General features: G+C 37.5%; 1 protein-coding gene across 1 annotated transcript in view; it reads right to left on the reverse strand.

Annotated features, from left to right (window-relative positions):
- LOC143742267 (fatty acyl-CoA reductase 1) overlaps positions 1-24,854 on the reverse strand; it is a 40,962-nt gene extending 16,108 nt beyond the window's left edge. The window contains exons 1-2 of the mRNA XM_077235040.1: positions 24,715-24,854; positions 9,862-10,087 (exon numbers count right to left, since the gene is read on the reverse strand). Of these exons, the coding sequence (XP_077091155.1) occupies positions 9,862-10,050 (189 nt within the window). The 5' untranslated portion in view covers positions 10,051-10,087; positions 24,715-24,854. The remainder of the gene's footprint in view (positions 1-9,861; positions 10,088-24,714) is intronic.
- Positions 24,855-26,352: the final 1,498 nt, after the last annotated feature.

Genomic DNA, 26,352 nt, shown 5'->3' on the forward strand with positions numbered 1-26,352 from the left:
CAGCAGGCACCAGCCGAGGGCCAGACAGATGCTGTGTGATGCCTCTGACAGCTGTTTGTCTCACACACTCCTCCAGCACAGCCAGTGTGGTGCTTCTTACATATTTATCCAACAGCAGATTTGCATTTCCTGGAAGAAGTGTTTGCACGGCATCAAAATATTAGTTTGAGGTAAGTTTCAGTGTAAATGAAACGGCTATACTGTAATGTAAATAATTATGACATTTTTGTGATCATTTAAATGTCTTACATTGCATTTTGATGTATTTCCCTTCTTTTTGACTTTTGGATAAATAAACCAAAATGAAAAGAAAAAAAAATCAGTGGATCAGAGCTACTTTACTATCATCATTGTTGAACCAATCAGCATTTAGTATGCACATAAGCACCAAAAAGAAGATCAACTGTAATTTGGAACACTCTTAAAATAAAGGTTCTTTGTTGGCATCAATAGCCACTTTTCCATCATAGAGTCAACCCGTTCCATTCGGTGCCGATGAACAATATATCTTTCTCCACTGACTTTCAAAGCGTTTCTAATGATGCTGATTTTTAGAAAGGCCACTGTCTCTGTCTCTGAGATGGCGAACGGGAACATGGTATGTGTAACATCAGCAATTCCTTATAACATGCAATTGCGACTGTATTTATATATAGGTCCTAAGCTCTGGAACTCTCTTCCTCTCAATATTAGAGCAGCTACCTCTATCGAGATTTTTAAATCACTCTTAAAAACCCATTTTTTGCACTGGCTTTTAATGTAAGCTGAGCTGTGACATTTAAATATTGTTTTATTGTTGTCTGTTTTATTATTTTTGGCATATTTTGTTTAGAAGGGTTTTTTTCGGTTAGTTGTTATGTTTTTATTTTATGCAGTTCTCTGTATCTGTACAGCACTTTGGGGCAGTAGTGACTGCTTGTAAATGTGCTTTATAAATAAATTTTGACCTTGGCCTTGTATATCACGTAATTCGCAATTGCGAGCACAAAAGTCAGAATTGTGAGATAAAAAGTCGCAAAAATACCTTTTTCATTTTTTATTCAGTGGTGGAAACAAGCTTCCATAGTTTTTAGTTCGAACAGTGGGATTATACATTTAAGAATCTGTTTAAGATCTGCTGATCTTATGTTCTTACATGACATAACATGAAACATTACACCTTAGTGTAATTCTTACATAACACTAAGGTGGAGTACACTGAATTTAGCAGTTAAGGTTATGATGATGATATCAGCTGTTAAGCAAAGTTTCCAGCAAGAGATTCCTGCCAGTCCTGTTCTCTCTATTGTAAGTTAAATGAGTCAGATTTAAACTCTCACCCTTTGTGAGCCTCTTGAAGCCACTGTCCCAGTCGTTGAATAGTTATGCTGAATGGATTAGGATTGGTAACACTCTATATACTAGGGCGGGTTCCTAAACCTGGATACTTCATTTGCATGCTTTATTTAAGGTCGTCACCCAGGTGCTTTTCCTCCATATCTAAGCACTTCCTAAGAAGTTAGACTTGATGACTGCAGCTTCAGACAGCTTGTGTTTCCTACACAACAAATATGACTGAATTAAACCAATATTTCCGCTTGCCATTGTATAGCATTAACTACAGCTGAGCGAGTGGATCAGGTAACATGAGCTGGTGTGAGTGAGTGGAGGCGGGGCTAATTTGCATATTTGCACATCCGCATATACTAAATGAAGCAAGGGTGTAGAGTTACATTCAAGCTATTTTAATGCATGATTAAATTAAAAAAAACATTTGTCATTGATTATCAAAATAAAAATATTGCCTGCATGCAGGGGGGATCTTTCCATCCCACAAAAGTGTCTTTATAGTGCAAAAAGGCTCTTTAGATTTTTGGGATGTTCTTCAAAATAAGAAATTATTATTTAAATTTTTTTCACTGTTCACTGAATAGTTTTTCTATGACCTCGCTGTGAAAAACTTCTTTTGGAAACTTTATTTTTAGGGGTCCATGCAAGTACTGACCATAATATGCAATTACATCATTATAGTAGGATTTTGAATTCTAGATTAGATTTTGAAACTTAGGTGAATGGAGATTTAACACTGTAATGAGCACAGCTGTCCTTTTTACTGAAGTTTACCTAACTGTTAAACACCACATCAAAACCTTCCTGAAGGACGACAAGAACTACCAGTACACGTCACAATCCAGCTCTTCCTGGCTTTTCCCCAGGAACTAATTCTCTAAAAGTACATGATGCCTTGTTGTAAAGTCTGCTTGCATGTCAGGACACAGGATGATATTATTTGCTTTTGCAATGAGTTACTTTAGTCATGCTGAAGATGTTGTCAAAGGCGTGAGATGTACAAGTTCATTCGTTTCACACACTCTTTTCTTAACAGGAAATTTCAAAATTTCAGTTAGAACCGTTGCTAAGGAGGTTTTTTTATATTAAACTATAATGCTTATGGTAAATCTGGCAATATACATATGACTGTCTTAATGTGAGCCACAAAACATAAAGAGAAAGCAAATAAAAAAACTAATTATTCAGCATTTAGACGTTGCATATACTATTTAGATACCATAACATGATATAACAGTTTTTGCACAGCAATAAATAAGTATCTCGTCTTTGTAATCGAGGGAATTTTTCGGTTACACTTTGTTTTAAGGTGTCTGTGTTACAGTGTAATTATCCATTTAAGTACTGAGTCATAATTAACTACATTTACTTACTATAGGGTTAAGAATAGGGGTTTGTTTAGGGTTAACTGCATGCAATAATGCATCATTTATCATTTATAGTTATTACCACAGTAACTACATGTGTAACAAAGACAGTAAAATAAAGTGAATTTTCAAATGCAAATAGTGATTTTAATATGGAAAATCATTATGGTAAAATATCGCAGAGCTGCTGAATTCTCACACACTAAAACATGTAAATACTATGGGAATAAAGCCCAATAATATAATCTGAATGATGCACAAGTGTGGTCATAACTGCCATTAACTCAGATTACTAGATGGGCCATGAGTGCAGTCTCACACACACACACACACACACACACACACACACACACACACACACACACACACACACACACACACACACACACACACACACACACACACACACACACACACACACACACACAAAGTGTGAAAGTGTTTTAAAAAAGCACTAAGTGAAGGAAACGGAGTGCATTTACTTCAACCAAACTTCCTGATGCGGTGTGTGTCGCCGGGCAACATTAACACAACACACCCTGTCCTCGCATGCTGGCATAGGATGAACCCCTATATGCCTGAAACACACGGAGAGATTACAGCAATACAACCAGCATAGAGATGCTGATCTTCAACACGGACTGACAACCGTTTACAATTCTTATGTGCAATACGCCGCCTCTCAGAATATGTGCACTGTACGCTTTAACATCCTCGCATATGTTTAAATGCACATATACAGTCATCGAAACCTACATTAATATAATTTTGTGTATATTAAGTATTAACGTCATCATACCCTTAATGTCCTGTTGAAACATTTTAATTTGCACTGTTGTCCTGAATGTTTCTTTTTCAGTGCATGTACTGTTTACATTTAAATCAAACGTATATGTTAATTAGATTGCATTTATATATGTGTATTTTTTATATTTTTGTAATATATTTAAATATATGTGTATTTTTAAAATATTTTTATAAATTAAAATGCATTTAAATTGGTGCTATCAAATCTAACACGCGCGTGCACGCGCGCGCACACACACACACACACACACACACACACACACACACACACACACACACACACACACACACACACACACACACACACAAACTTATGTTAGATGTGATTAATCAATTTGACAGCACTAACTGAATATACAGTATACACATATTTTGAATATATAATATAATAATATAATATCTAGTAATAGAATTAAATTCATAATTAAACATCAAAAGTATATGTATGTTTTATTAGACTATATTTTTAAATATATTTAGACTATATATTTACTATAAATTTAAATATATACAAATATTTAAAAGAATATACACATATTATCATTTTACACATATCTGGCAAATAAAAAAGTAATCTAATCACACATATAATGTAATTAAACATATTAAGTATAAGTATGTTTTATTAGATTACTTTTATATTTAAAATAATGTATTGAAATATATTTTTAACAAATGTAAAAAAAAAAATCCACATATCTGGCAAATATAAAATATCAATATTTAAGCAGACGAAAACATCAGCAGTGCTGATCTGGTTCAGGCTGTTATAGAGTCACACTGCATTCAGAAAAATCCTCCAACAGTTCAGACTCAATATTTAAAATCTGCGTAGTAAAATAAAGGAAGTGGCATGCAGATTAAGGACACACGTTTAGAGGTCAGGGGTTCACCAAGGTCGACTATTGCAAACATTTGCTTTCTCTGTGGTGGAAATAGCAAATGGTGCATTGTGGGATGGTAATATTCTGTGCCAGTCCAACACCAGGCCCTCTGGCACAAATAATCCAATTGTGTGAGAGAGAGAGAGAGAGAGAGGGAGAGAGAGAGAGAGAGAGAGAGAGAGAGAGAGAGAGAGGGAGAGAGAGAGAGAGAGAGAGAGAGAGAGATAGAGAGAGAGAGAGAGAGAGAGAGAGAGAGAGAGAGAGAGATAATACTCCTTCAGTTGCTTTACTGTTGTGCCCTTGGGTGAGTTGTAAATGTACACAAATGTCCTCAAACTACACGCACAAATGGGTCCATTAATTCTCTCTTTCTTATGTGTTTGAAGAAATATAAAGCAGAATCGCATTAGATTAGGAATGAAACGGCCTAATGACTAAAAGAAGGATGAAGGTTAGTGACTGAATGAGCTGAAAAGAAAGAAAGAAGTGTGTGTGAGGAACAGGACGATCTGATGGCAGAAGAGGCTCATGATCCTGTAGAGTTAATGTAAGAGTGCCACTTTATCACAGGTAGATCAATATCCCTTCCTGGACGAGATTAATTCATTAATAATTCATTATAAGACTAGAAATGCTGTCAACACACATTAAACTCTCCAAAACATGTTCTACAAACATCAGATCAATTCTAATGAGAACTAAAGTTACAAGTCATGAAGTGTGTCTTGATTCAGTGTCTCGGCCCATAGACGTCCACTGTAAGTTCACTACTGTAAACACAGTTTGATTGTCTGTGAATGAACACGACAAGATACTAATAAGTAGCAGTGTTGTAGAACTTGAGTCTGACATATCTTCATGTTTATGTCTTTGTCTTGTCAAGGATGTACTGAATGTAATTATCTGGCCTCGACTACAACACTGAAAAGTTGTTAAAACTACCTTGAAGCGCTATTTTATCATAATATTATCAGACTGTATCATTTTAAAAACCAAAGCTGGAACAAAAACAAAGCTAAGTAAATGAGACAGCATGTGTTTTACCATAAATTACCATAAAAAAACATAAAAACTATAAACACTCAATTAAACCAATATAATTAAACATACCCAAAAATCTAGTATATAATTTAATCAAAAATGTGATAAAAAAAAAAATACTGATATCCAAGTACCAAAAAGTGTCCTTGCAGTACCACAGCCTTTCAGATATTAAACATGTCTATACTATGTTGTTTTTTGGACACATACCCCTGTATTTCTATTGCATTCTTTAAAGTATCTTGTAAATACTATGGTATACGAATATGACAATCATACCACTATAATCCATCCGTCTGTCCGTCTGTTTGTCAATAGGTCTTTTTTCCCCCGAAAATGTGTCACTTTGGTTTTTGCATTGAGATTAATGTAGTTTTTACATTAAAGGTGCAAAAGTTCTGATATGATTTATCTTTGTTTAATTTTTTACATCACAAAAACCAGCAGTTTAAACAGGGATGTGTAGACATTTTATATCCACTGTGTGTGTATATATTGGCCAGTGTTTCAGTTTTATTGTCCAACCCCATATATATAATATATATCTGTTGGTCGGTCAGAATCTGGTGACAGGCCGTTTAAATGACCAAACAATAGGCACAATTGTTTGATGAATAGCATCCCACATTCGATATTCTGTCCCCCAAACGCACCACCAGTCACGAGATCTGCCCGTTTGAGCTTCTGAGCATTCTTTACATGTACACACACACACACACACACACATGGTGGGACCTAATGGGGGCTTATATCAGAGGTCACAGAGTTTTGCACAGCGCTGACAGAATCTGTCCATCTGACTCATAATGCTAATCTGCATCTCATTATATTTGAGCTTCATTCTGGCTCGGATCTCACATCGCTCTGTCTCAAGTCACTCACAGTCGAGTGTGTACTGAGACCAAACTACTCAAACGTTCAGCATTCACAACCAAGAAAACATTAAGCCTGTCATGACTATGAATTTTGTACTGACGATTAATTGTCATACAAATAATTTGAATCTATTTTGTTCATATCGTTTACAATGTAAGTGTCACGGTGTGGGTTTTGTGTCTTGTTCCTTGTTCTTGTCTGTCATGTGATTCCCTGTTTGTCATATGATCCTGCCATGTGTCTTGTTCCTTGTTCTTGTCTGTCATGTGATTCCCTGTTTGTCATGTGATCCTGCCATGTGTCTTGTCATTTGTTAATTGTCTGATCATTGTCTACAGGTGTTCCTTGTCTTGTAATTGCCCTCATGTTTGCCCTGTGCCGTTGTCGTGGATTAAATGTTTCTCGTCTTGAATGTTCCTGCCATTGTTATTGTTTTGTTTCAGCCTTTGTTTTCTGTTTGATTAATGATGTGTATAATTAAAGTTTACATTTGGGTCCTTACCAGCTCGCTTCCAGTGAAATCAATCGTAACGGTAAGCCTATTTTTTACTTGAAATCGTATATATATATTATGATAATAAAAATAAGCCATATTTAATTCCTATTTTTAATACAGTGAAAATTAATAATATTTCTATAAGTAGTATATAATAATATATTACCCTTCATTTGAATGGAAAAATGTGATCGAAATTTAAACTGCCCAATTATAGCGGTTATCTAAATAAATTGCTATTAGATTGAATAAGATATACAGATGTTTAATTAGTAATTGACCCTTCGCTAAGCCCCGCCCTCCTTAGTTACTGTTGCTACGCCTGTCACGCTTTCGCGTCTAGTACGTCTATTACAGTGTGTATGCACCGGTGTCAGACATTCCCAATGAGATTATTAGTCATTTTTAGCGAAATATCTGAGAGAGCAAGACAAAGGGGACTGCAGTGTGCATTCGAGGGATATCCACGACATATGCAACCGATTAGAGAATAATTTAATAAAAATTGAAGCTAAAGCCTATAGTCGCCGCAGCCGCCGCCTCATACTCTGACCATTCACATGGGAAACACACAAATTGAGGAACAGCTATGTTCGTGCACAGCAGGGTAAGTGAAATGTGAATCTAATAGTCATAAATCAAACAGTTTATCCGTAAATCTTGTGGAATAACACAAACCGGGAGAGCCGTGATCGGATTGGGTTAAAGTTACTCAGTCAGGGGTAGTAGGCCTTCGATTAACAAAATGCTGATATAAATTTTAAAGCTTGTCTTTAAATGTATTATTTTACGTTAAAACATGTGCATTATGAACAAAGAACCGTAATTATTTCCAACTTCCAAGGAATAGATTAGGTGTTTATGTTAATCCTGTCGACATTTAGTTGTGAACGGGGTCTCCCACACTGCTGATCCACGCACATAATTTCTCACCTTGACTTTTAGATTTTCAGGAAGGAAAAAAATTCCACTCCCCCGTCCAAACTTTTAGGATACCGGGTATCAGATTTGCACAATCCATACGCACAACGCTTCAGCATGTTTCCCTCACTCGAAAGCTTGCCAGACCTCCAGTGCCTAGTTACGGTTGCTAAGACACGATTGGCCAGTGGCGGTTTTCGGGCGTGGCTTAGCGAAGGGTCAATTGTGACAGGCCTATAAAGGGTTATTATAGTTAATTTAAACTAAAAACATAAATATTTTTGTTACTTGAAACAGAATTTATATATATATATATATATATACATATATATATATATATATATATACACACATATATACACACACACAAACTCTGTGACCTATATGCATCTTCGATATTTGGTTGCTAAATTGTAGCAGGATGTTGCTATAGGATAGTAACTGGCCCAAGTAAAAAAAAAAAAGTCCATCTCTGCGATGAATAATCCGCAATCTATACAATATCCAAAATAATTTCCCATTACAACATCCTAAATTTTAAGTGTTCCTCTTTGTAAGCCATGTGAACAACTACAGCAAACTGCCATACAAAAATAATTGCTCCATTATTCAGGATATGACTCATCGCATAAAGAAAACACTTATTCCATCCCTGCATTTTCCAAACTTTACATAGCAGCGTATGCAGTGAGAAACATAGTGCCACTCCTCAAACACAAGCGCTTGAGGCCGGAGATCAGACTGAACATGCATCACCTCACTGTGGTTTCGGGGCGCAGTGTGTATGGAAATGCCTTTTGACTTCTGAACGATATCATTTATGGGTGGCGTTTGTGGTTGGGTTGCCACAGCAACTATCAAAGAGCGTTTTACAATGTGACCCTAGGGAGACTGTTCCTGCCTGTTTCCAGAGTATCAAGTTCAAGGAAAACAATAAAGATAAACCCTGATGACTGCATAAGAGTAAACACAGATGGATTCAGGGTTTTCTCTGGAAAGCTTTGTGCACCTGCACCGGTTCTGCATGGTTTGGCGTAACTAACTTTCTAAGGATTAACACTTCCTGCAGACTGAAAGTTAGGACGCGATCAAATTCCATCCGTTTACAAAGGCAGAACTATCCTGTGACAGAAAGATGGTCATGAAAGATACCAGACATTCCATGGTATCAGGCTTTTGTTTGCAAAACCTGAAAAGGGAGAAAAGCGAAATGTTTTAGAAAGGTAGCAAATGTCTTAAAGTGATCTGGACATACAGTAGGGCTGTATGTTTAATAGGAATAAAATAATGCGATTATCAAAACACAAAGTCACGGAATTTAATTAAATATATGTATGCGCTGCGTGTTTCAGAGCGGCACTTTTCTTTTCCACGCGAGCAGCTCATGATCTGGTGAATTTATTGTCTCAGTTCACAGTAAATGTTGCTCCACTCGTCTCTGCATCTGTTCTGAGTTTGAGTCGCTTATAACACGCGACAACCATAATCCTAAACTTGTAATGAGACACGCTTATAAACCGGCTGTTGTCAACAAAACTGAAGCTTTAAGGGATCCATGTGGATTTCAAACAAAACAAAAGCTTGATAGATTAATGTTTGAAAATGAAAAAATGAAAATATAAACATATACACACATACATATAGCCTATATATATATATAAACAATAGTAATATTTCTTACTTTAATATTATTAATTAATAAAAATAACAATAATCAATGAACAACAAAATATTATTACTAATATTATTTTAATTATAATAATAATAATATAATTGTATTATTATAACAAGAGCAACAGCAATAATAATATTTATTATTATTATTATTATTATTATTATTTTATAGTCATATTAATACATTATCACAAAACCTTTGGACAAATTGTCCAGCCCTACAAAGTAGCAAAGCAATTTTTTTTTTTCATTATTTAGTAATAATAATTATAATGAAACATCATTATTGTAATTATTATTATTACTACTAATAATAAAAAAATATTATTATTCATATTTTGTCATATTCACATATAATCACAACATTTACAAAAAAATTGTGCAGCTGTACAAACTAGCAAATTTTTTTCCCTAATCTTAAAAAGGCTGGTGAGTGAATGTCAGAGAAGAAGAGTGTTCTCCTCACCTTACTCTTCATCATGTCCTGGACGCGCTCCGACATGCACTGACCCGCCTTCGGCCTGACGAGGATGTACAGGGCCTTGACCTCAGGGCACGAGCGCAGGAGTTTCTCCACCAGCACCTTTCCCATGAAGCCCGTCGCCCCCGTGATCAGCACGTTCTTCCCCGCGTACCACTCCGAGATCGAGGCCATGATGAGTATGACAGATGAACGCCGTTCCTCCTGGACACTGACAAACGGAGAGAATTTACCAGTCAAAACATGTCATGCTCATCAGTAAGAGACTCTATTGTTTGACTGAACTTTCTCTCAAAGGACACTTTGCCAAGCGGAAAAATACAGTCAACTGGTTCTACAGCAGTGACATTCAGACATGAATGTGTGCACAAAAAAAGACTAACTAGAAAAGGATTGGTCCCTTTGTTATTCCACACCCTCCATAGTAACTGTTTGTGGTTGAAAAAGTGTTCACAGTAATGCTAATGCTAAGCGGTGGCTTGGTGGTTTCCTACTGACCTTCATGTGTCTATAAGAGTTTTTTACCATCCACTAGGTGACAATTGTGCGTCTGCTCATTCATGTTGATACTTAGTTACTAGGTGTTTGTTTAACACTTGCGTGAGCAATAGTAACTTGGCAAACACCACTAATAAACAATTGAGTAGATGTGTACAAACGTTTGACTGGTGATGTACATTCATTCAACCTAGGGATGAACTGAAATGAAAATTCTTGGCCGAAGCCGAATAATAATGAAACGCTTGGCCGAAGGCCGAATACCGAATGTGGTGTTTCCAATTTTTTCCATTTATTTTGCACATTTTTACACCATTGCATTTAATTAAATAGTAAAAATATGCTTTTTTACTATTTTGTCTAAAATCAAATTGCAAAAATACAATTTATTTAACACTGAATTTTTTTTAACATTCCAGCATATATTATTCAAACAGAGCACAATATAACTTAAAATAAATAAATTAGTAAAATAAAAATTATATTTTTATTTGGCCATCTTTGAAGCCCCCCTTCTTGAATAGCCTATGTTAGGCCTATAACTGCTGACTGCTGAAAGAATGTAACTAAAAAAGTGCATTGAAAAGTGCAAAAAAATGTGGATGAACCCACAACAAATGAATAACTGTCCCAGACATAAGCCTTCTTTTGCGGTTTACATACACTTTATCGTGGGCGTTGACAGGTTTGCATGGATTGCCTCAGATCATTTGGGTTTCAATATAGCGTGCGCTCTCCGTGGCGATTACCAGATAAGGAGTTGCCATGAGAACGACTGACATCTCTCTCTTTTCATAGATTACATAAACAGAGAATATTTGTTTTCGTTGCAAGTAAGGGTATAACGTCTGCCACAGATGCATCAGATGAGCTTCTCTTTTGTTATCTGCTCAAAGGGGGCATGTTGGCTGCTTTTATTAAGCGCGCGCCTCTCACTCTACGCTGGTTACTATTTGATCGCGTCATCAAAAACGCCATTGTTCGGTCAAATTTATTCGGTCTTTTTACTTATTCGCTATTTTGGGCCGAATAATTTCGGTTGCCGCACATTCGATGCATCCCTAATTCAACCTGGAGCTTTTGTGTTCAGACAGAGCTGACATGGTTTAATCAATAACACTCGTAGAGAAAGAAATATAATATATACATATATATATATATATATATATATATATATATATATATATAAATGTGTATATGATAATATAGACTTACTAGAATATATTTGTATAATATAATAATAATTACAATTATATAAAATATATATTAAACTAATGTATAATTTATATATGTATATATATATATATATATAAAATTGTATTTATATAAATGATATATACAAATTATATAGATAAAAGGTTATTATATTATATATAAAATTCCTACTAACTAAAATAAAAGTAAAAAAAGTTTTTTTTCTTGCCTTTTGAGGCACATTCTTAAAAAAAACTGACAGGAATAAAATGAAACAGTTAATTTGTCAAATTTAAGTATATGTTTTTATGTTAAAAACATTCTAAAAATACAATTTGTTAAATTAAATAAATGTTTTTAAAATAATTTTAGTAATGTATCATCTTTGACAGCCCTAAAAACTTAAGAAACTAAATATACTGAACTGAAGCTAAAACTTGATTTAAAAATTGAAATTGAAAAATAAAAATTGGAATGACAAAATAGAAAAAAATAAGTAAACAATCCATTTAAAATCGGCATCAGCATCTACTTAAAATCTATCTGTTATACTTCATTCCTCTGGTCCCTCGGCTTTAAGAGAGAGAAGTAAATCTGGTGGCAGCGATTTATGACTCATTAGATTTTCTGCCAGCATTACATCACTAACACGAGTCCCGGCGCGGCGTCTAGCAGATGCTGAGCTCTTCAAGTCTACGCTTCACACAGATTCTCATCTGAGCTCTGATCTCCAGCAAACCAACCATCACAAAGATCATTCTGGGGGAAGAAAGGGCGGGATACTGGGAATACGACTGACTGGGATGAGGAAGACCGAACGGCTGCAGGTCAGAGAGGACTAACACTTGAAAACACTGTGAATGAATCTGACACACACAAACACACACACACACACACACACACACACACACACACACACACACACACACACACACACACACACACACACACACACACACACACGACAGCAACAGGCAGTCTGTCTTACCAGGGAGCCAATTATCTCAGGTTATTTTCGAAGGTCAGTGAATTGAATTGGACAAGTTGCTTCAATAGTGAGAGGTATTGAATACAGTACACTCAGACACATGTGATTATGGCATGAAAGTGTGTTAAATACTAATAGCTGATCTCAGTACAGTCTCTCACTGGGTGTGTAACTGCTGTTACAGACTCACGGGAGATTTGCATTTATTCCCCCTTCACAAAATTCATTTTTCTAGTGTTTTTTTTTTCTCTTCTGTTAATCCTGCATCACCTTTCCCTCCAGGCTCCAGCTTGCTTTTTGTTTAATTTGTGTTTACTATGTACCGTTCAACTATTTACCAGAGTTATATACCGTTCAAAAGTTTAGGGTTGATAAGATGTATAAGTGTTTTTGAAAGAAGTCTCTTATGCTCTGCCAGGCTGCATTTATTTGATTAAAAATACAGTAAAATTGTGAAAAAGTATTACAATAAAAAACATCTGTTTTCAATGTGAATATATTTAAAAATGTAATTTATTCCTGTGATCAAAGCTGAATTTTTGGCATCATTACTCCAGTCTTCAGTGTCACATGATCCTTCAGAAATCATTCTAATATGATAGAAACATTTATTATTATTATGTAAAAAACAGTTGTGCTGCTTCATACTTTTGTAGAAACCATGATACACTGCTATGTTAAGACTTCGGATTTTTACCCAGATGGGTTTTTTTACGTCTGACAGCAGAAAAACACATAAGAATGGGACACATATGGAGGTGGTTTGAAATGTGACTCCAATCAGATTTTTACAGACGTTTCTCAGTCTGGATGCTCCGGCTGCTCAAAACGCATTTCAAACCGTTTTTTTGCATCACTCTTCATGTGACACAACAATAACATCAAAACCAGTGACGGAAATGCCGTTAGTATTCATACGATGTTGAAATGGTATATATGTCCAGGGATTTCTGCATTTTCCTGTGTGACGGAGAAGTTCTGCACTCGACACTTATTTGTAGAGCGAGATGTTGCACCTCCATTTTTCCTGCATCCGTCACATATGTATGCAAGTTTTGGGTATGGGTTTGCGTACGTCATGGTCACGGTGTTAATAACTGAATAGATTTAAAATTCACTCAAGCACATTTATTTCTGTGTTTTAAGTAGAAGTTCACAATGTTTTTATTGAATAAAAGCTTCATTGCATTTGATTTTTGGAACTAGTAGAAGTATATCAGTTCCTCCTAACTTTTTCTAAAGCTCACAGGTATTTACATCAGAAAATGGCTTCCTCAACTGAATAAAGACGCTTTGAACAAGAGCAAACACAACATCCTCTTTCCTGCACGGATGCACACCGGCCTCGGAAACAAGACCAGCACGATGAGCTCTGGGGCCGGTTGTATAAACATAGCCATTACGTTAAGACAGTGTCTTAAGTTCTAGTGTGACCCACTAGCACTTAGTCTGGGGATGTCAGTGTTACTTTGCGGTATTAAATTAGGCCAATCTACGTTTTTTGTAACTGATTTTAAAAAGCTATGAACAGTCTTAAAGGACAAGTTAGGTATTTTACACTTAAAGCCCTGTTTCAAGATCGTTTCTGATGAAATAGAACGGTTAAGATTGAAATTTGGACAAATGCTGCTGTCCCGAAAAGTTTAGGTTTCTATGTTATCACCCACCCACCCATTTGGACAGCAGCATTTGTCCAAATTTCAATCTTAACCGTTCTATTTCCTTTAGAAACTATCTTAAAACAGGGCTTTAAGTGTAAAATACCGAACTTGTCCTTTAAAGGTTGTATCAGCGATTTCAGGCCCAAACAAAAATGATCACATTCATCTAATCTTTCCTAACGATCCGCTAGCTCCCCGCCCCATAAGCAGGCTGTCAAAAAAACGCGTCTCTGTAGGCAGCCTAGGCTCTGAGATCTGCACACAAAAACAAATGGGTACAACCACCACTCAAAATCAAAATAAACAGTGTTCTAACCAATCATAGACAGGGGCGGGTGTTGTTTGTTTTTGCGCTCGTGCACGGCGCCTGCACGCGAAGTCGGAGCTGAAGAATAAGGCAGCGTCGATCAACCCTATGCTATCAACGGACCAGATACATTTAACATGGAAGAGGCAATCCCCAAGAAGAGAAGGAGGATTAGGGCGAGGGAATACCCTCATTTTTCGTCAAAGAAACGAATAATAAATGGGAAGGCTTTTGAACGGTGGAGAGAACTCAAAGAATTGAAAAATTTTAAATCGGACGCTGAGGATGCACTGTTTCTTCTGGACAGGTGAGTAGCTTCTAGTGCTGACTTTTTTGTATGTGAACTGTGTGTAAAAAATATAATTCTTTAAAAAATATGAGTGAACCTCGACTAAACTTGGATAGCTCTAGCGAATATCAGATTGTAGGGATTTAACGTTAGTGTGTGAGATTGGCATGCTAGTGAGCGAGTTGATTCTGACGAATTGGAATTCGTTGAGGGAGGGGCGAGCTAACTTTGTTTGTTTGGGATCTCGATTCAAACACAAACAGAAGTGACTTCACCCACAATCGCTGATACAACCTTTAAAGAAAAAAAATGGATGTCTAACTTGTAAGACTAGTCTTAGCGGTTTATGCAACCGGCCCCTGATGTTTAAATGTTTGATGTTTCGTCTTCAAACCAAACTTGGGTCTTCAGCAAGTTTACAACCCGTCTGGCTAGAACTCTTCCCATAATGTTTAGGCATTGTGTCAGGAGCCGGAGAGTAGACGGTCTTCTGTGGCTGTTCGAACACATTCGACCACATGAGTGTTTACACCAGAGGTCTTCAATCCTGCTCCTGGAGGGCCGGTGTCCTGCAGAGTTTAGTTCCAACCCTAATCAAACACACCTGAATCAGCTCATCAAGCTCTTCAGGATCGCTTGAAAATACAAAGGCAGGTGTGCTGAAGCAGGTTGGAACTAAACTCAGCAGGACACTGGCCCTCCACGAGCAGGATTGAAGACCTCTGGTTTACACTACGAATGCAAATCTGGTCGAATACGTTTTCGACTATCTCTGGAAGTGGTTGAAAGTGGACAAGCTCAAAACGTTTTAGACCCTGTTTACACCTGTATTTAGCGTCATCCACTTGTGATCCGATCAACTTAAACGCATCTTAACACCAGGTGTAAACAGGGCCTCTGTGTCTTGAGTTTGCCCTGTCTTTGCATAAGTAATTATTTTAGGAAACTTAAACAAATGTACTTTTGGCAGCTTTCAGTATAATCCGGCTGAAAAAGAATTGTGTTTCCTAAAACTACTCCTGAAGTGATTTCCCCATGATTTGATTTACACACGTCACAGTTACCAGCTGGTGTGCCCAGGTTGACCACCAGAGGGCGCTCCTTCCTTTGCCACTCAGCCATGAACTTCAGTTCCCATAATCCTTTGCCCGGACTCATCACTAATTATTGCATTCACCTGTGTGTCATTACATTGTTTGTCTCACCCTTTTTATACCATGGCCCAGTGCCAATTCGCATACTATCTGTCCTAAATAGTATTCGAAAATAGAATTAGTACGTCCCAAATCGTAGTATGTTGAAATGAGTGTTCCAAAAATACCCGGATGGTTTACTATTTCCGGTCAGAATCCGAAGTGCAGATCGATGCACACTAGTGATGGCCAAATGAGGCTAAATTGTAATTGTAAAATGAGGCCTAGCCACTTAGACCTCGCAGTTCATTGCTTCACCCAAAGGTTCATTACTCGAAGCTTCATTCAGCATTGCTCACCCGCTCACCCCACCCCCTCCCTCTCTGTTTCAATTATTTATTTATTTATTTTCTTCGCACTGTTAATGTCTGTAACCTTTCATTTGCAATAGTAAAAAGTTTTGAGCAGACATTTGTCCATTGATGATAAAATAAAATATGTAGCCTATCTTTCTCTGTCTGAATTTACTTATGCAGTGACAATTGTCACACACACAGTTAATTAATTATTCATAAATTGTTTGGATAGTGACAGTATGAACAACAAAAGTGACACTGTGTTGAGTGCAGTGCTTATGGTGTAATAAAGTAAACTGCAACGGAATAATCAATGTTGCCGTAAACGGGCAACCAGGTGAGACACAGGGCCCACGACCGATCTAAATTATCCAGATAAAAATGTATTGCGCATTTTCAATAGGAAAGTGCCCCAGCAACAATCGCTAGGCAAGATCGCCCAGCATCATTGCTCAAAAAGTTGCCCTGTGTATCATCATCATCAAACACGAGTGAAAAGTGTTAAACTACAGACATGGAGGACGCACGAGTCCGGCGGTTATGTAGAGAGGTTTAGATAAAGGGGTTTGAGTGATTAATTATCAGTATCTAACCTGACAGAATGTATTTATTCAACGTTGTCTACATTATATTGCCTCTGCAGCAGCATTGAGAACTTTTGTAAAGATACGTTTAGGCATTACCTTTTAAATGCATCATTATAGTCAAAATGCAAACACATGAGGAGAGTCTCCACATGAAAGACCCACGATTGGCAGATGAACGTGTGACTACATTTCTCTCCGAAACGGTAGGAAATCAAATTAGACTGAATGGAGGATTTTAACTGTGACGAGATGATTGACAGGGCAGTTTACGGTGACAGGATGCACGCAATAGATCTGTCTGTTAAAGATGACGTGATAGTATGTCCCAAAGCTTGCCTACTCTTTTGCTACACACTCAAAAGTATGTACTTTTTCTTCAAAAAAAGAGTACATACTTTTATGTTGTAGTATAAGTAGGCGAATTGGGACTGGGTCCATGTTCTCTCTGCCATTTCTCATCGAGGTTTTGTAATTGTCACACGGCATTCCTGAGCACTCTCCCTTGTCTTTTGTTCTTCTGAGGATTGTTTGCAAGTGTTTTTGACCCTTTGCCTGGCATGACTACGATTCTGGATTTTCCACTACCTCACCTAGTCTCAGAGCTATCCGTGACACACATTACACAAAATCACACACAATTACAAATAAACTTGTTTACTGATATAAAGAATATCTCCCTTTGGAGTGACTTTGCAGACATTTTTCATGCTCAAACAGCAACTTTACACACTAAAGAAACATGAACATGTCAAAAAGTGTAGTGGGTCCTCTTTAACACACATGAACATGCAAACATACATCAGCAACACCGGTGTGATTTATTATGCACAACTTCAGCAGTGTCAGATACGAGCTATATTCCAGCGGCGATCTGATACATTTGGCCTAAATACAATACACTACAACTAAGTCCTTTTATTTGGGCTTGAATTACGGGAAGTTCCGGCGAGAGCAACTTTATCTGGGTGTCTGTTTCTGCGTCTCTTCCAAGAATGAAGAAACAAACATGAAGCAACCCAACACACAATCAGTCTCACCGACCAACATAACCTCATCTGCGGTTATGAAGGACACTGCGTACAAAACAAGCATGAACCCACAGAAAACAAGCTTCCCAAACATGAAAAGGATTTCAGATCTGTTGAGATCCGCACGGATTACCGATTACAGTTTTAGAGGGCTGTTGCAGGGTTAATACAGGTTACATTTATCATCATCACAGTTGTAGGATGATAAGAGTTGCACTGTAATGCACTTGCAGTGGAAGTCTATGGGAAAGACATGTACATTTAGTCATTTAGCAGACGATTTAATCCAAAGCGACTTACAACTGAGGACTAAAGACAAGTCAAATCATCGTAAAGAGGGAAAAACAACAGAAGTGCTCAAAATACAAAGTTCAGGCATTACTGAGGAGACTCATCTACAAATTCATTTGTCGCCTGAATGACTCCCAGAACAGCATTGTGATGCTGCTAGTAAATCCTAGGTTTAGTGCCATACGATACCAATCATCACTATGGAAAGACTGGTATAAGTGTCTTTTATAGAAATGCCGTATTGTAGTTTTTTTCTTTTTCTTTTTTTTGTATCTTTTTATCTCTTTGTATATGTATCCGATTTTATGTATGTTGCATGTTATGTCTGTGCCTTCTGGATCAAGAGTCTGGAAATAAAAAGCTGATGATGATGAGGATTGCTCAGAGTAGCATAAGCCAGACAAGGGAGCATTTAAAGGAAAGGAAAGTTTTTTTTTTCTTCTATGTTAAGTGCTCACGGAAGAGATGAGTTTTCAATTGCATTTTGACTGTTGTCAGGGTTTCTGCATTCCCGACGAGGGTGGGGAGATCATTCCACCAGCATGGGACCGTGAATGAGAATGTTCTGCTGTAGGGCTGGGACGGTTATGGATTTTTTCTAACCGCGGTTGAAAAGCAAGAAATTCCCACGGTATAGCAGTAAACCACCTTAAATACTGGAAATAGAGCTCGTCTCATAAACTAACAAAACTCAGCGTATAGGCTACTTGCCTCACAGACATAAGAAATAAATCGAATGTGTGAAATGTCTACTTTTAAACAAAATTCAGAACGAAATGATAAAATTGTACAGTAGCCTAGTCAGGTAAGGTCAGGTTTGCCGATGTGCGTTTTATTTAGGCTATTTATTTATTTTTGTCCCTGTGCGCCAATTCGGAGACGGAGTTCACTGCTGATATTCTGGGGATATAACATAGCCAATAGGCTATACTAGGGACTTTAGCCTTTAGATATCTTTGCTGCATTGGATCAGTCTCCTTTCTAGAACAGCCAAGAGCTTTCTAGCCTCGCGCCTCGTGTCAGCAGAGCCTTGCATCGCCCATAGACCATAAAACAATCAGCGGATGGATGTTTTGAAAATTGGTCAAAAAACGTTGGTGCGGATGGATGGCGGACGGATGATGAGTTTTGTGATGCGGTTGCAGATTAAATAATAGCCCATCCGCGCATCTCTAACACGAATGTAATGTTATTATGTGTCATGGAACATTGCGCTACCCAACTCGCGAAAGGTCGGATTTGCTCCATCTTCTGATGATAAGTTTTGTTTAGAAAACTTTGAATCCATGTAAGACACACTGTCATTAGACATAAATAATCCATGTCATTAGAATCAATGAATCCACGTCATTAGACACAACGTGCACACATGGGCAGGCCAATGTTTCTTTTGCGGTGATGAGCTCAGACCCGCGGTAGGCGTCACGTGACCGTGGTATTGCGGTAATGCGGTAACCTTCTCAGCCCTATCCTGGAGAGTGATTTTGTGGCTCTCTGAGATGGTACCACAAGCCGTCTCTCATTGACCGATCGTAGGCTTGTGGTAGGGAAGTAGACTCGTAGGAGCGAGTGAAAGTAGGAGGAGCTGAGCCTGTGATCGATCTGTAAGCAAGCGGCAATGCCTTGAACTTGATGTGAGCAGCGAGTGGTAGCCAGTGCAGAGAGATGAGGAGAGCAGTGACATGGGCCCTTTTGGGGAGACAAACGTCAAATATAATGTCAAATTACATGGAAAGTTTCTGTGGATGTTAAAGGTTCTTCATTGAATCATCAATGCCTATAAAGAACCTTTCATTATTAAAGGGGAACAATTATGCCTCAAAGTCTTGGTTTTGTTTTTGGGCTCTACTAGAATACACTATTTTCCCCATATTCTCCAATGTTGCAGCTCCTCTTTTCCCAGTCTGTCAGTAACGCTCTGTTTAGTGTCTGTCTCTATGAAGCCCCTCCTTCTCAAAAGCACAATGTGCTCTGATTGGTCGGCTGGAGCAGTGTGTTGTGATTGGTCAAGCGCTTCAATCATGTTTGGGAAATGTCCCGCCCCTTACCATAACCGCCAGTTTCAACACTAACTAAGTCAACCAGGCCCCGCCCCTTTATTCTGCGAATGCTTTGGGCGGGAATTAATTAAACAAGGAATATTTTTTGACAAGATTGTGAAACACTTACATTTTCTTAAAACATGCATTTACTAAATAATGTAGTTTTTCATCACATAAATCCTTTCTTAAAAAGCAACCAACTTCACAACATGCCAAAGGAAATTGTACAACATCCTTCATTCACTTTCTCATCGAACCACTGTATAATGATTCACATCAGAGAATGTAGCAGCTCAAGATGCCTCAAAACATGAAAGTCAAACAAATGAGGAGTTTCAAAGAAACACTGTCACCTGAGGCTACAGATGAGCGTTCGACGTACATTGTGTCCTGATTGCAAAAGTGATGCATTAAATACTTTCTATAGCCTAACCTGCCCTGAGGTTACTGATGTGAAAGCATACATGTTCTGTGAGTCAAAACATTTTAGCATGTCAGACACTAAAGACGACGTTGGGACACAAACAGAAGAGCAGGTATGACTGTTTGAGGTTATGGATTTATTGGGTTACATGAAACTCCATTTAATTTTAGTACTATTAATAAGAAAGACAGAATGCATATTAAAGGGATATTTCACCCAAAAATGAAAAAAATGAAATGAAAAAAATGAAAAATTAATTTCCTTCTGTATGGGCCTCGAGTCAGTTAACTTAGTGTGATTGCGTAGAGCTACGCCACACGTAGGCTCACTATTGGCCGACGCTGGTCATGTGTGTGATGAGTGTGACGTACAACACAGAAGTGCTATTACACTAGTGAACTGACTCGAGGCCCACAGAGAAGGAAATGAATAGTGGAAATAAAGTCGTTATTTTAGGGGTTTTTTGCGCAAAAAAAAGCATTCTCGTCGTTTGATAAACTTAAGATTGAGCCACTGTAGTCACTTGGACTATTTTAACAATGTCTTTATTAACTTTTCGGGGCTGGCAAGTTCAATCCCTTAGAAGCCTATGGAGGAGTGATCCAGCTCTCAGATTTCATCAAAAATATCTTAATTCGTGTTCTGAAGATGAACAAAGGTTTTACGGGGTTGAACAACATGAGGGTGAGTAAATACTGACAGAATTTTCATTTTTGGGTGAACTATCCCTTTAAGGTTTTTTTATATATAAATATATATATATATATATATATATATATATATATACACACACATGGTTGAGGACAGGTGGAGAAAATTGGAAAAAATTCATTACAATTAGGCTGTCACTATTGCTCATAGTTAATGTTAAACTAAGATTATATAATTAAATATTACAGTTAAACTTACTCATCCAGTATTTTATTAGTTTTGAACTTTAACCGATTTGACTTGTGATTTTAGTGTTGTAGATAAAAAAGCAGGTGAGAAAATCCCATAAACTTTCACTGAAGAAGAAACCGGAGACATCTATAATCCAGAATATCACAGACACTTGAGACAGTAAAATAAACACCCTAGCAATGCTCTAGCAAGTGAATAAATAAATGAAAGAATGACTGACTCTATCTATCACCATTTCAGTCATATCCGAATCTTGGTGATTGTATGGGTGAAACCGGAGCAACCCGAGGAAACCCACGCAGAAACAGGGAGAACATGTCCGGGACCTTCTGGCTGTGAAGCGACAGAGCCGCCCCAAAGAACGACTACTTCCTATAAATACATCAATAATTCACCGGTTTAATAGGGCAGGAATGGATTGTTGCTAGTCTAGCGGTTCTGTCAGAAGTGGTTCTGGCTAATTAGGCTTGTAGTATAAATAGCAGCTCCAAGTCACATTAATTATAGTCCAGTCCACAGGGAAATACACAGTTAAAATGACTACAACATCTATTATGAGTAAAAAGAGAACAGGACTATGCGATGTAAATATAGAAGCACTAGGGCTGCATTTACATCCACAGCTTATAACTGTAGGCCAGGAACAAAATAATACCATTCAAGTATCATTTAAAACATAATGGTTCTTTATCTGAATATATGGTTCTATGAAGAACAAAGGTTCTTTATAGAAAAGTTTTTTTTTTTTTTTATGTTTTTCACGCAAATATTTTTTTTTTTTTTTTTTTAGTTTAACTGTTCACTGAACGGTTCTTTGAGGAACCAAAAATGGTTCTTCTATGCATCCCTGCAATAAACTACCTATTGGAACCTTGTTTTTAAGAGTGTATTTTTACATTTAATTTTTAGTTCAAGTTTTTAGTTTTAGTTTTTAGTAAAAGTAAATTTTTTGTAATTTTTAAGTACCTCCATATGCTTTTTATTATTTTATTTCAGTTTTAGTTTTTTTTTAAAGCATCATGATAAACTAAATAAAAAATAAAAAATGTTGCTAACTGAAATAAAATAAGTTCTCATATTTTTTTTTATTGTTAACTCTAATAACCCTGGTTCAAGTTTAGGTTTTAGGCTTTGATTCTGTAAATGAATGCTGAATCTGATCCGCTTTGCTCCTGTTATGACTTTCAGCTTATGCATAAGAAGCAACACATCACATAACACCATCTTCACAGTGTCAAGATGGTTAAATATGCGAGAATTATTTATGCTGTGTTTAATTCCGTGTCTGTTTTAAGAGTGAATACCACAGATTAATATGTCTAAATATACTGGTGGTCAGTTCACCCCCCTCATTCGTTGTCAGTGTGACCCATGAAGGCCTGCTGATCATCAAGTCAGCTCTAATCTCAACATCCTCGCCTTGAGGTCTCAGTTCTCAACACTGCTGATATGCTGTCAGAGTGAAAGTCAACGGCTGAAGAAAAGACAAATCAAACTAAAGGTCAGAGATACAGTAAGATGACAGATCAGTTGACAATGAGGATTCATCAACAACGAGAGCCAGGCCTTTAAAATCAGCATGAAAGAGAAGTTGCAATCATCTTTTCTTCCCTATTGTGACGTATATATGCTTGATTTTGGGGATTGATTAGATGGTTGTGGTTTGCTATTGGTCGATCTTCATGCGAGTGACAGGTTCCCCCGCCCTCACGCAAGTAAACACGAGTTAATGAATGAAAAAATAATGAGTACGGATTAATTATTAATAAAATATGCTGCGATATTCTATAAAAATATTGGATTTCATGGTGACTTTAAAAACGCCCTCCATACACCTTGGATCTGTCTCACTCGTGCATGTTTATCATTGGATACATTTCTGAATGAATGATGTAACTGACACTGATTGTGGCTCACTATCTGCAGATGGCCCTGTCTGTCTGTCTGTCTCCTGCAGTATCAGTATCAAGGTCCAGATAAGAGAGCAGACATCATATTTAGCACAGCTCCTTTAGTCAAAGCACAGCGTTACGTGTCGTGCTGTAACTGTATGAACTTGCTGGCATGTCTCCCTACATTCTACTGTAATTGAGCTCTCATATATACAGAGGGGTATGTGAGAGTGTATGTTGTAAACGGTCTGTTGAATAGTGAAGTTTCTATTTAATGTTGTAACTGCTGCACACAGATGTCCCTTCAGGCATCAACTAGACTATATAAACTGTAATTTACTGTAACAGTACAATTCTGTTGAAAGGTGAACCTTTCAAAAACATGTCCAGATCACATATTTCACTCCAAAACCATAAATAAAAAAATAGGAAATTAAATGTTGCCTAATAAAAATGTATTGTAACGATTAATGATTAAGATTTTTACTTTATTTTTTAACACAAAACAACTTTTTCTTTTGGGATTTTGGGATGAAATATAACCCTGAAAAGATTAATCCTCAAGTGCAACAATGTAGCAAGAATGATTCGATCGCGCCAAACCTCACCAGTTCAAGAATCATTTGTGCTTCACTGTAACATCTGAACTGAAGCTTTGGCGCCGCGCGCTCACACATTCATCCATCCTCTTTCAGCTTAACCCGCCACCGCAGCACAACACTGATGTGACAAGAAACCACAGTAAGAAAGAGGACTTTAACCACTTATGATAGTGACAGCGGTCACCGCTGATGACGCGTCCGTTTCAGCAGCGTCCGCCGACAGACCCGTGTCAAACGCAGAGGACGCGTTCGGGAATTTAAAATCATCTAGAACTAAACGCTTTGATTGTCAAAGTTGTAGGCTACTTCTTGACAGACCATCTTAAAACACAGCGGCAAAAGACGCCCGCCTGACGCACCGCAGACGGGACGCATCAAGAACGCATCAGGTCTGAGAGCTGCTCCGGGTCGATACACTGCTTAATGGATTTTACACCCTTCACTCCTCAAGAATTCAGATCCAAAACAACCTAAATCCGTTATCAAGCCACATGTGAACGCATCCAGACCGTCATGATTAAACACTGAGCGTATCTCTTCCTCAAGGATGAGCGACGCTTTTTCTCTTGTAACGGCACATCCGGGATTAAAGTCAACCTACATTTTGCTCTGAAACAGTAGAAAGCAGAATATCTTGCCTTACCTTGAACATGAATCACGCCGGGTGAAGATGTTCCGAACCTCACTCTCTTTTTCCTTCTCTCAACGCCTGTGCGCGCGCCACAGAGCTGCAGTGAACGCGCTTCTGGCGCAGCGGTGATGGAGATACAAGCTTGTGTGTGTGTGTGAGAGAGAGAGAGAGAGAGAGAGAGAGAGAGAGAGAGAGAGAGAGAGATGGGTGTGACTCCAAACACACAATCAACACACTTACTAAGCTTAAACTAAAAGTGTCTGGCTTTGCACTCCCTTATTCAGGACTGGTTATGGTTGTTAGGTTTGTAGCTTTTTAACTTTATCAGCTTCATTGCAACCTTCAACCTTCAACAATAACGCCGGTTTCACACTGCACGCGTTGGCAGAGCGTAAGCAGCGCGTATTTTTTTCGGCGCCCATGTGCCATGTTAACAGATTAGAGCATTCACACCGCACGCGGAGGCGGCGCGGCAGCGCGTAACTGGAGCAGAGCAGGAGCAGCAGTGCCGCGATAGTTTTGGCGCCCAGTCTATTTTTGCCGCGCCGCTTACGCTGAATTAAAGTGACAATGCATTGATCATGGCCAAAATACACAGCAGATTTACCCAAAAATCGCATTGATGATATATATTGTGTTTTAAACAGTCAATCAAATGTCCTTCATCAATTAAAAAAGAAAACAAATGTCCAAAAACAACTTGTTGGCCAAACTACAAAAACAAACATGAACCAAACGTTATATAATATATTAATTAATAAAATAAGCTTCTTGATAAGTATTATTTCTTAAATGTAATTGAAAACGAAATAAGGCAATGCCAATTTACTCAGTACTACTCTGTCTACACACGCCGCGGTTCAGTATAGTTGAGTAGCCTACATTTGAAGCCACACAAAGCCACTTCTAGAAAAAGAGTCAATGATTGAAGGTTTGCACAGACCTACAGAATGCTTATAATGCTTTGATTTTAGGTTAAAGACTAAATCATTCATAAGTAATCAAAAGCACACTTGCAGTATTATTATTCCTCGTTTAGGTTAACGACTCAGCTTGTCCATCAATATTTTGTTCAAACTTTCAAAATTTTAATTATATATAAAACTATAAAAAGTAATATATTTTCGTATCATAAAAGTCATAAGAGCAATGATTAACAGATATAATGGTGGAACAATCCGCAGTGTTTCACAGCTGAAGCAAAATAAAATTTTTGTTCTTATCTGAAAACTATTTGTTTCCTGCATGTTGTTTTTTTCATTCTTTGAGCTGTCGGTAAGATGAACAACCCGAGATAGCGATTACCAGAAAAATATTTTGCAAATATAGTCTGCATGATCATCATATGGAATTCCAGACAGCATTACGCAAAACAAGCTGGATGTGCAACGAGCATGATTATTTTACACAACCATAAGTGGTAACGACAATAGAAACACCGAGGTACAACGTCAACTGAATAATTTCTATGCCCCAAGACAATAGAAAAAGACCATTCGGATAATATTCTACACCAGTCTTCTGAACATACTACTTGCACAATACGCCTCTATTTAATAGACGTTATGTTATCTTAGCAATTACTCATGTCATGATCAAGGCAGAATCAAGTTGAGAAAAATAAAGGTCCTTTATTGCCATTGGTTCACG

Source organism: Siphateles boraxobius, unplaced genomic scaffold (genome assembly GCF_051911475.1).
Source record: "Siphateles boraxobius isolate OS27281-9 unplaced genomic scaffold, OSU_SipBor_1 19, whole genome shotgun sequence".
NCBI classification, from domain to species: domain Eukaryota; kingdom Metazoa; phylum Chordata; class Actinopteri; order Cypriniformes; family Leuciscidae; genus Siphateles; species Siphateles boraxobius.